Below are 12,282 nucleotides of genomic sequence, written 5' to 3'. Positions count from 1 at the left end.
CACACACACACACACACACACACACATGTTCAGGGATGTGTCTTGGTCAACTGTGACAGACTAAAGACTTCACCTCATGTGTGAAACTGATCTGTTTAACTGGTTCATGTTTACAGTTTGTGCTTTAATCTGCAGTGCAGCAGTGTTAAGCATCAGCAACACACACACACACACACACACACACACACACACACACACACACACACACACACACACACACACACACACACACACACACACACACACACACACACACACACACACACACACACACACACACACACACACACACACACACACACACACACACACACACACACACACACACACACACACACACACACACACACACACACACACACACACACGTTAAAAGGAACTGCTCGTCTCCCTATTGTCCTGTGGCAATCACACAGGGAACATAACACACATAATAACACACTGACCTACTGATAAAGGCTGTGGAAAATAGCCTCAAATAAGACTGGGTGTGTGCTTCAACTAATCACACCCTACTAACCTGATGTAACATTTGAGATTGGGTGTGTGTGTGATTGTGTGTATGTGTATGTGTGTGTGTCCTAAACAGGAAGTTGAAGGTGGCACACAGTAGCACACAGTAACACACACACACCAGCTCCTTGAGTAACACATTTATGAGAGGCTGGGTGTGTTCTTAAGATGGGCGTCTTTTTTACAGTTTTGTAAATACTGAGTGAGTGTGTGTGTGTGTGTGTTTGGAAAGGCAGTTATGTAGGACTGGGTGTGTGTTTTAAAGCGATGACTCAGTTACTTAAGTAAGGGTGTTTTCACAGGCAGAGAACAGATGCCGTTCCGCAATAGCTGGGGTGTTTTCACGGGTAGAGGACAGATGCTTAGTTTTAGCCACTTTTGTACTGCATGCAAGTTAGCAGAGTATGCTGCTACTGCTGCCATATGGCATGCTTGTAGGGGGTTAAGTCAAGTCACTTATTATATAGCGCTTTTATATGCACAGAGGAAGTTAGCAGAGCCTATATATTATACCTAAATAAAGCTTATTATTATTATTAGGGCTGTCAAAATAACTGATTCATTTTGATTAATTAATTTGAGAAAAAAATAACGCAGATTAATCGATTCTGTATGACATTTGACCCCGAGCCGTTGTAGTCAGTAACCATTAGACTGTAAAATGAAGGAGAAGAAAATGTGCTGCCTAGATCATTGATTGGAACATTTAGTTTTCAAAAACGGCTTGATGGTGTTGATAAAAATAAAGTGTTGATTAAAAAAAAAGTCCTCTGCAATGTATGTGATAAAAAAAAAAACTTCTTCCCGAAGCACTTTTGAATTGATTTCCTCAGCATATTAGGTCATATCATAGATTATGGCCATTATTAAAATAATAATAAAAGAGTTTTTGAACTTTAATGTCACTAATGCTGATTATTCAATGATTCATTTGATATTTAAAATACTTTCACAGCAAAAATCATATATGCGATTAATTTAGATTAATTAATCACAGAGTATGTAATTAATTAGATTATTTTTTTTAATCGATTGACAGCCCTAATTATTATTATTACTACTACACTTTAGCGCACGCACACACACACACACACTGAACACTGAAATGTGGGGTGCTGTGTGGGAACAACTCCAGGAGTTTTGACCTGATCCCACACTACACTAAAGGCTTCTGTGTGTGTGTGTGTGTATGTGTGTGTGTGTTTTGACCTGATCCCACACTACGCTAAAGGCTTCTGTGTGTGTGTGTGTGTGTGTGTGTGTGTGTGTGTGTGTTGACCTAATCCATCACTACGCTAAAGGCTTCTGTGTGTGTGTGTGTGTGTGTGTGTGTTGACCTGATCCCACACTACGCTAGGCTTGTGTGTGTGTGTGTGTGGTACAGTGTAGAGTGGTTAGGTGCAGAACTCACCATCTCATCAGAGCCGGGCAGTTTGGCAGGAGTGAACTGATCCATGTTGTACTGGGCGAAGGCACTGAGGAAGCACACACACACACACACACACACACACACTGAAAAGGCACATTCCTACGACATACAGCAAGTAGCTTACAGTACAGTGCTTTTAAAGGACTTTCAGAGCTAACAAGCAGAATAACAAGCTTGAGGGCAAGATAGTCAGACACACAGGCAAGGTAGACTTTGTGAATGTCTCACAGAGATCCCATTCAGAGGCAGACCATCATATGATCTACTGACCTGAAGCCATACTGTCAGAGAATAGAGAAAGCAACTGTATACTGTACACACACACACACACACACACAAGCCTTTAGCGTAGTGTGGGATCAGGTTAACACACACACACACACGCACACACACACACTATAGCACACAGATCACAACCAGAATAGACATTACATGTATGGAAGTATGTACCTGTGTGGCCCTGAAACCTGTGTCTGATGTAAATGTGATGTGTGGCGTTGTCCTGCACAGTAATAATCGCCCACCCCCCATTTTCCTCCTTCACACTCCCTTGCAAAGGAGCCACACACACACACACACACACACACACACACACACTCAAGATAGGGAGAATCATTAACAGAGTGGAATCTCTGCACTCGATGTGAACACACACTCTCAATCTTCCCATCACCCTCTGCACACACAACACACAACACACAACAAACACACACACAAGAATCACCCTCTGCACACACAACACACAACACACACACACACACAAGATAGGGAGAAACATTAACAGTGGAATCTCTGCACTCAGCTAGCTCGATGTGAACACACACTCTCAATCTTCCTATCTCCCTCTGCGCACACAACACACACACAACACACACACACAAAACACACACACACACACAACACACACACACAACACACACACACACAACACACAACACACACACACACACACATACAACACACACACACACACACACACACACACACAGTTCTAGATCCCATGCTCCGGTCTCATGATGGTGCATCATTAAGAGTTATAAAACCATCAAACACCTCTGGCTTTCCTTCCCCCTACACACCCAAATATGGAACACACCCTGCAGTTAACGGCCAGTCTTCTGCATGGACCTGCTATATACACACTCTGCTATACAAAGTATCCTACTAGCCAGTACACAAACTCTGCTATATACAGTATCCTACATCTACAATGCATACTAGCTGCCTAGTATACACACTGCTATATACAGTATGCATACTAGCCAGTACACACACTCTGCTTTATACAGTATCCTATATAATGCATACTACATCTACAGCAGCACACTAGCCTGCTATTTAATCCACAGTAGGCTGCATTCTACATCAAGAGTATTCAACAGACACAGACACTGACACAGACACACACTCTCAACAGACCAAATCAAAGACAGACAGACACAGACACAGACACAGACACAGACACAGACACAGACACAGACACAGACACAGACACAGACACAGACACAGACACACACACACACACACACACACACACACACACACACACACACACACACACACACACACACACACACACACACACACACACACACACACACACACACACTTCTCCATTTACATTTTTTCAGCTGACCCTTCTCTCATCAGCATGGGAGTTCTCGGGGTGCCCAGGACACCGTACCGTACGCAGGACCCTGCAGATCTCACCCTACTCTACCGTACGCAGGACCCTGCAGATCTCACCCTACTCTACCGTACGCAGGACCCTGCAGATCTCACCCTACTCTACCGTACGCAGGACCCTGCAGATCTCACCCTACTCTACCGTACGCAGGACCCTGCAGATCTCACCCTACTCTACCGTACGCAGGACCCTGCCGATCTCACCCTACTCTACCGTACGCAGGACCCTGCAGATCTCACCCTACTCTACCGTACGCAGGACCCTGCAGATCTCACCCTACTCTACCGTACGCAGGACCCTGCAGATCTCACCCTACTCACCATACGCAGGACCCTGCCGATCTCACCCTACTCACCATACGCAGGACCCTGCCGATCTCACCCTACTCACCATACGCAGGACCCTGCCAATCTCACCCTACTCACCATACGCAGGACCCTGCCAATCTCACCCTACTCTACCGCAGGACCCTGCGGATCTCACCCTACTCTACCGTACGCAGGACCCTGCCGATCTCACCCTACTCTACCGCAGGACCCTGCGGATCTCACCCTACTCTACCGTACGCAGGACCCTGCCGATCTCACCCTACTCTACCGTACGCAGGACCCTGCCGATCTCACCCTACTCTACCGCACGCAGGACCCTGTCGATCTCACCCTACTCTACCGCACGCACGACATAAGCAGTGGTGTAGTGGGGATTCTTGAAGTGGGGGGACGCTATTTTAATGACATCATTGCAAAAACTGTCACACTCGCACCTCCACATACATCAGTGCGTAAGGCCATGGCCAAATTGTTACCAGCTTTCGTGAACATGAAACCGAAAAAAAAAAATTTGCTTCAAAATGTAGCCTAATGTCTTCACCCAAACGTTTTTCCTAAAGTTGTTCAGGTTCACCGTTGGATCATTACTTATGGTTAAATAGCCTTATCACTTATATTGGAACTCCCTCGATAAAAATCACTCGTATTACACACACAAGCTTATTGTGTCATTTTGCATAATCTATGGTTTTCTAGCCACTTTCTAGCTACTTTCGGGTAACGTGGAACGACGAGCTGTGTAGTTTTTAATGTCTTTACCCATGGTGGAGTGCTACAGCATGACGGTCATTCTTGCAAGGACAAAGAGGCCTAATTGGAGACGTTTGCGTGATGCATTGTTACCACTGGTAACAACACTTGTTATATTAATAAATGCTTATTAAAATGTTCAAAACAATGCTCCAAGAAGTGGGAGGACGCTGTTCCCCCGCGTCCAACGGCCACTACACCCCTGGACACGAGGACCCTGCAGATCTCACCTGCCTTACGTACGCAGGACCCTACAGATCTCTGTACTGTACAGAAATCATTGTGCGGCCAGTCAAAAGAGAAGCCAATGGAAGGAGCTTAGAATCTGTTGGAGATTTAGCCACATGTGGTTTATTGAGTTTAGCACACACTGCATGCGCTGCACTCTGCACTGCTGGAGCTGATTCATGCAGTCACAGTTGTGTCCAGTCAGTCACTAGCTGAGCTGAAGGAGCACACACACACACACACAGAGCACACACACACAGACGGCTACACCGTCCCAATGTCCAGCACCTACGGCCTAGCCACTCCATGCTCTGACTGCTGTTCTGTTGATCTGCAGGAGTGTGATTGGTCAGTTGTGCACCAAAGCAGCAGTGAGATTGGTCAGTAGATGTTGAAGGTGTTGAAGGAGCAGTGTGATTGGCCAGTGTGTGTTGAAGGAGCAGTGTGATTGGTCAGTGTGTGTTGAAGGAGCAGTGTGATTGGTCAGTAGAAGGAGCAGTGAGATTGGCCAGTAGAAGGAGCAGTGTGATTGGTCAGTAGGTGTTGAAGGAGCAGTGTGATTGGCCAGTAGGTGTTGAAGGTGTTGAAGGAGCAGTGTGATTGGCCAGTAGGTGTTGAAGGTGCAGTGTGATTGGCCAGTAGAAAGAGCAGTGAGATTGGCCAGTAGGTGTTGAAGGAGCAGTGTGTTGGCCAGTAGAAGGAGCAGTGTGTTGGCCAGTAGAAGGAGCAGTGTGATTGGCCAGTAGAAGGAGCAGTGTGTTGGCCAGTAGAAGGAGCAGTGTGATTGGCCAGTAGAAGGAGCAGTGTGATTGGCCAGTAGAAGGAGCAGTGTGATTGGCCAGTAGAAGGAGCAGTGTGATTGGTGGATTTGCAGGTGTGTGTACTCACTGTGCCGCCCCTTCTCGGAGAAGATTGTCATTGTTGAGGAGGAGTCGCACATCTATAAATACACAGAAGCACACACATAAATCTATCAGCAGACTAGTCTCACACACACACACACACACACACACACACACACACACACACACACCCCTGTGAGGGGAACTCTTGTTTCAGTCTTGACCACCGAGTGACCTCTGTGAGTAGCGATGTCCGTTTCAGATCATAAACAGCTTCACACAGCACTGTAGGCAAGGCAAGCACTCGCAGCATCGACACACACAACAGACAGAGAAAATATGTACAAGAGTGTGTGTGTGTGCAGTACAGCACATGTTACACCACCAACAACCACATAAAGAGCTGAGGTATTTACTGAGGTCAGTGAGAAGAGCCTGTGTGTGTGTGTGTGTGCATCCGTATCCATTTAGAGTGAAGAAGCGCGTGTGCGTGCGTGCGTGTGTTTGTGTGTGTGTGCGTGCGGTGCATCCATTATGAGTGAAGAAGCATGTTTGTGTGTGCATGTGAGCGCTCTAACAGAAATCCGAAATACGTGGTAGAACGATCCGTATCTCATACCATCCTCCATAATGGACTGATGAGGATCTACACATGTTCTCAGTTAAAGCCAGACTTCAGGTATTTCCAGCTCAGTTTAGCCTAATCTGTCAATCTGGTCCCCTGACTGTCACTCACTGTTATGTATTCAACATGGGCAAGGCCAGTTACCAGAATCCATGGCACATATATTAAATAGCTGCAATTTCTATAGAGAATTGTATTGTAACTAGCCATGACAGGCTTGTGGACATTATATCAAAAAGTGTACAATCCATCTTTCCACCTACAGTGTCAATACATAACTGTTTTTTTGGCCCAAAATGTTTTCTTTGTGCCATGTGGAGATGCCTGTGTTTTGTGACACAAATGCCATAAGACCTGATATTGTTGTCATTGATAGACCAACACACCTGACAAACAATTTAGTTGGTATCAAATTAGTAGCCTACCATGTCGAACGGTGAATTGGACAACTTTACAAGTCCGTACATTCCGTATGTGCTGTACGCTTTACTTGTTTTAGGAATGAAATGCCCACTATTCCTGGTTATGGTTCTCCACACTATCCCTGGTTATGGTTCTCCACACTATCCCTGGTTATGGTTCTCCACACTACCCCTGGTTATGGTTCTCCAGAGGAATGAGATGCACACTATCCCTGGTTATGGTTCTCCACACTATCCCTGGTTATGGTTCTCCACACTATCCCTGGTTATGGTTCTCCACACTACCCCTGGTTATGGTTCTCCAGAGGAATGAGATGCACACTATTCCTGGTTATGGTTCTCCACACTATCCCTGGTTATGGTTCTCCACACTACCCCTGGTTATGGTTCTCCAGAGGAATGAGATGCACACTATTCCTGGTTATGATTATCTAGAGCCAGACGGTCCAGGCCCGAAGGAGGAAGTGAGGAGCATGCTCAGAGCGCCTGTGTGTGTGTGTGTGTGTGTGTGTGTGGACCAACTGAAAGGACACGTGTAGGAGCGGCTCCATTTCCATTTGCGTTTATCTGGCTGTTAGTCGGACTTTGAGAAATTCTATTTAGTACGATTTCAATCAAACTAATAGCCTGGGTTTTCCCATGCTGCCTTACGCGCGCGATTTTATTCACGCTGCTAGGCAGCCTGGATTCCATGGAGCAAATTTCGCCTCAGTTAGGGGACCAATCACAGAACGGAGGGAGGGCAGCAAGACGATGACGAGACACCAAAGCCGTTATGAGCTACGTACAGACGCATTTGATAGACATTCGTAGCGCCCAATAAACGGCTCTGGGCATTCGTAAACCACGTTTCAAATACGAGAAAATGTACATGTAGTTCCCAGACCCCATCTCAATGAGATGAGGTTTGGCGTTAGCCAGGCTATCAAACTAACACAATAATTAGATTTTTTTTCCAACGTTGTGTAAACATACTGACTGAGTGAAGTGTGTGTGTGTGTGTGTGTGAACATGAGTTCTGCTTACCATTGAAGACTTCATTGAACTCTCCAGGTGGAGCATGGGTCACAAAGTTGGCTGCTATGCGGACCTGTGGAACAGAGAGTGTGTGAGTCATCTGCACACATAATGTGTCAATCAAACACACACACGTTGGCAAATGGTCATCCCAAACCTTTAACACCTGCAGCCATAATGTCTCTCATATAAACACAGACGCAGAGTTGGCAAATGGTCACCCCATGGTCATCCCAAACAGTCAACATGTACAGTTCTCACACACACACACACACACACACACACACACACACACACACACACACACACACACACACACACACACACACACACACACACACACACACACACACACACACACACACACACACACACACACACACACACACACACACACACACACACACACACAGCTGTAATCGGAGGAAGATCTTCAGACGGCGTGACTCACTGGCCCTCATAAGAACACAACATAACACAACCGCAACATGTCAAACCAAACACACACACACAGACACACATTCACACACACAACATAACACAACCGCAACATGTCAAACCAAACACACACACACAGACACACGTACACACACACAACATAACACAACATGTCCAGACACAAACCAAACAGGCCAGACTGGTCCCGCAGGAGTTTCCCAGACTAATGATTTCTCAAGAGGCCCAGCGGCAATCGTATGTGTGTCTGTGCACACTTGACCAATCTTATATGTGTGTGTGTGTGTGTGTGGGTGTAGGTGTGTGCACGTGTGTCTGTGTCTGTGTGTCTGTGTCTGTGTGTCTGTGTCTGTGTCTGTGTGTCTGTGTCTGTGTGTCTGTGTCTGTGTGTCTGTGTGTCTGTGTACACTTACACACCTACCACTCGGTAAGTAGCGGTGTGTAATTGGAGATGATAATGAGTATCTGAGCTAATGTACAAAGCTGCGTGTTGGTGGCACCCTGAAGCGTGAGTGTGAATACCCTGCCTGCCAGAGCTCTTCGAACTCTGAGAGTGTGTGTGTGTGTGTGTGTGTGTGTGTGTGTGTGCATGCATATGAAATAGGGTAAACTTGGGTGTGAGTGTGTGTGTGTGGGTGTGAGTGTGTGTGTGGGTGCGAGTGTGAGTGTGAGTGTGAGTGGGTGTGTGTGTGTGTGTGCGTGTGCATGCATATGCATATGAAATAGGGTAAACTTGGGCTTAGTTATCACCTCTGCCCTGCGGTCTCACCCGCAACCTGAACCAGCCGAGGTGTGAGGTGGTGACACCCAGGATCGAGTTTCCACAAGCGCGCGCACACACACACAGACACACACTGAAAAACAAAATAAAACACACACACACACACACTTCAGTACATTCTGCAGACTTCTGAAGAAGCCAGGGTGGTCCAAACGACCCTAGAAACAGGCTCCTTCCCAGGCAGATTTTACAGCTGTGCTGCTAATTATCCTACACACACACACACACACACACGGCGCTCAGTTATGGGAAGTGCTGGAAGGTTCCATGACATGCCCACATTGTTCAGCCATTATCACGGTGCACCTTTAGTAAAGAGACTACCATTCATCACTGAAGCGTACTTCCTCAGCATACTGATGAGTATACTCTTTGTGTGTAGTGCGCTGGGTAAAGCACCCCCCCACCCTCCCCCCAAACACAAACAAACACACAATCTCTACAACTTCAACGATCAACTGTCCGGTTTATTGTCCACTCCACAAGAATGGAGTCATGGATATTAGCCTACAGGCCTTCTTCAGTTCAGCCTATACAGTCACTCTTTCAAACACACACACACACACACACACACAGACACACACTCTCTACAACCTCACTGTCATATAAAATGATATTAGTCTACAGGCCTTCTTCAGTTCAGCCCAAAACAGCCACTCTTCCAAATCAAACACACTCTGTAGTTAATAAGTCCGCTGGTTGCTGGTTAATAAGTCTGCATGTCATTCAGTGCAGGTCTGTGAGTACAGTCTCCATCTGGACAGTAAATCAGCTGTTCACTCAATTACGTGATTACTAGAATGGGGCCAACGCAGAGGCAGAGGCTGAGACCGACCGGAGCTCGACCGGAACCCGACCGGAGCTCGACCGGAGCCCGTCTCTCAACCTCTCTGACTCAAAGTGCAGCCAACCAGTGTCGGCAACCAACACACCCTTATCACCCTAATCTACCAGAGCCTCCGATGCCTTCCCATCATGCCTTGGGACAACACCACAGCTTCGGGAGTAACCGCTGATCTCCAAAAGAGCGCTTCACTGGATGTATTGCTTCTGACGGCGAGACGTATTGTTTTGAGATCAGCAGTAACTCCTGAAGTTACCTGGGTGAGCCGGCACCCGCGTAATACATCACTCTGGAGGGTACTGCTATTCGGGAGACACAAACACAAACATCCACCATCAACACGAATCCAGATTCAACTGGACCACAACATCAGTCTGCTAGAAGGCCACTTCAACAAGTCACAAATCTAGTCTGACAATGACAGCTTAACTATAGACGTGAGGACTGACTCAAACCCAATTTGTCTCAAATCGGGACAATAGCCAGCTGCTGAAGTACACAATTCTAAGATAGGCTATGCCAACGTCTAACTGTGAATCCAACAGTGATTTATGGAGAAGAGCCGTTGGATATTTGAAGGATAGAGGAAGCCAGCAACGTTATCTGAATACCTGGCGGGCGGCCTCACCTTGAGGTTGGAGAACATTGTGTTCTTTAAAGGTGGTTCTATTAACAATGGTTGTCATAATCAGATGCTGGGTTTTATTGTGTGTGTGTGTGTGTGTGTGTGTGTGTGTGTGTGTGCACGTGAATGCGTATGACACAGAGACAGGCACAGAAAGGCAGACAGATAAAAGAGAGAGAGAAACAGACAGACAGACAGACAGACGTGTGCAAAAATGACCTCAAATCCTAGTGTGGATTAAACCACCACGAATTTGCTTTCATCATAGTCCAATTTGTCCCACATGTCCCAAGCCCAGTTTCTGTTCCCATTCTTCCCTTTCTGCCGGTAATATAAATGAGAGTGTCCGTAGTCGTGGTCTGTTAGCCTAACCTGTTTGCAGTTGCGAGAAACTCTGACTCTTTCCTAACAGGAAACAAGGCGTCTTCCATCTGCACTGACGCTTAATGTAGATTACCCTGGGGATTAGGCCATTCGACAAAAGTCTTCCCTTACAAAAAGGATAAATCCTTTATCGACTACCTTATCGACTGAGCCGGTGATTAAATTAACCCCCTCTACAGCCATGGCATCATAGTCGGCGCCGTCTGCTGTGCTGCCACACAAGAGTGCTAACGTTAGCTGAAGTTCGCAGGCAACTCCCCGAAGATACAGATTCCATCTTTGCAATGCAGCCAACAGCAGTAAAGTTCACTGTTTTCTCACAGCATCCATTCGATGAACTTACTGCTTCACTGGGTAACTCGACGTATCTCTATCTCTGGGTAACTCGACATATCTATCTTCATAATTGTTATCAGATAAAGTTAGTTTTATTTAACATTGTGCAAAGCTACTTCCTTAGCTCGGACTTTTGACAAGTAGTTAGCCGGCTAGTTGGCGTTCGCGTCACTTGACTACACTGACAGCAAAGCCATGTCAGCAAAGCCAGTAAGCTAACGTTAGCAGCTCAGCTGATTAACAAGACTTCCTTTAATCTAATACAAAAGAAAGCGTGTTCTCAACAGAGCCGATCATTTACTTACTGCATGCAAGTTTTGAAAACTTACGACATGACAGGTGTGTGTAACGTTTATCATCACTATTCGGACATACGGACACGGCGAGCAGAGTTCTGTTTACCTGTGCACGGAGAACCACCAAGCAAGCAAGCAAACATTACCTCCAGCTAGCTAGCATTGCTAACAGAGTAGACAATAATTAAGGTATTCCCTGACGCTAGCGCAAAAGGCATGAAACAAGATTCTCTTCAGGCGTCGATTGCACGTACAGAAAGCATGAACACATAAAACACATGTCATTTAAAGTCGATTTACCTTCTCCTCCTCGGAGAGCGGCTCATCAAAATCGGTCATCTTAGCTTCTCAGACCAGACCAGCCTCACCTCGCAAAGCACATCGGGAACAATACTGTCACGGCGGTCATAACCATAATAGGTCAGGAGAAGCTGATTGGTCCTCACACGGGTCAGGAGTCGCTGATTGGACAGCATCCGTAGCACGGCATTCTTCATTGCTGTCACCGATCCATCAGAAGCTCCCACAACTGACACAGTTACCCAGTTCTGTCCTGCAGCGGAATGGCTTCAGCATCGTAAATTATATTTCGTAGAAGCCCACACAGGCCTAGGCTACTGTAGGTCGCAGCAACTATATACCTTCAATAGTTAATAACATTATCAGTGCATTGGTCCAATTAACTCGTCCAAATGAACGACCTTCCCGAAATTTGGAA

At 46.3% G+C, this 12,282-nt stretch overlaps 1 protein-coding gene across 1 annotated transcript in view; it reads right to left on the bottom strand.

Moving 5' to 3' along the window:
• capza1b (capping actin protein of muscle Z-line subunit alpha 1b) overlaps positions 1-11,950 on the bottom strand; it is a 17,400-nt gene extending 5,450 nt beyond the window's left edge. Inside the window, exons 1-4 of the mRNA XM_076275841.1 lie at positions 11,865-11,950; positions 7,852-7,915; positions 5,825-5,876; positions 1,925-1,988 (exon numbers count right to left, since the gene is read on the bottom strand). Coding sequence (XP_076131956.1) covers positions 1,925-1,988; positions 5,825-5,876; positions 7,852-7,915; positions 11,865-11,903 — 219 coding nt within the window. The 5' untranslated portion in view covers positions 11,904-11,950. The remainder of the gene's footprint in view (positions 1-1,924; positions 1,989-5,824; positions 5,877-7,851; positions 7,916-11,864) is intronic.
• Positions 11,951-12,282: the final 332 nt, after the last annotated feature.

Source organism: Alosa pseudoharengus, unplaced genomic scaffold, assembly GCF_046254945.1.
Source record: "Alosa pseudoharengus isolate Yale_2024_CS ecotype anadromous, Long Island Sound unplaced genomic scaffold, YU_APseudo_1.1 YU_APseudo_1.1_scf_9, whole genome shotgun sequence".
Classification (NCBI taxonomy): Eukaryota; Metazoa; Chordata; class Actinopteri; order Clupeiformes; family Clupeidae; genus Alosa; species Alosa pseudoharengus.
Note: the sequence above shows the minus strand (reverse complement) of the source record. Positions and strands in the feature narration are given on the sequence as shown.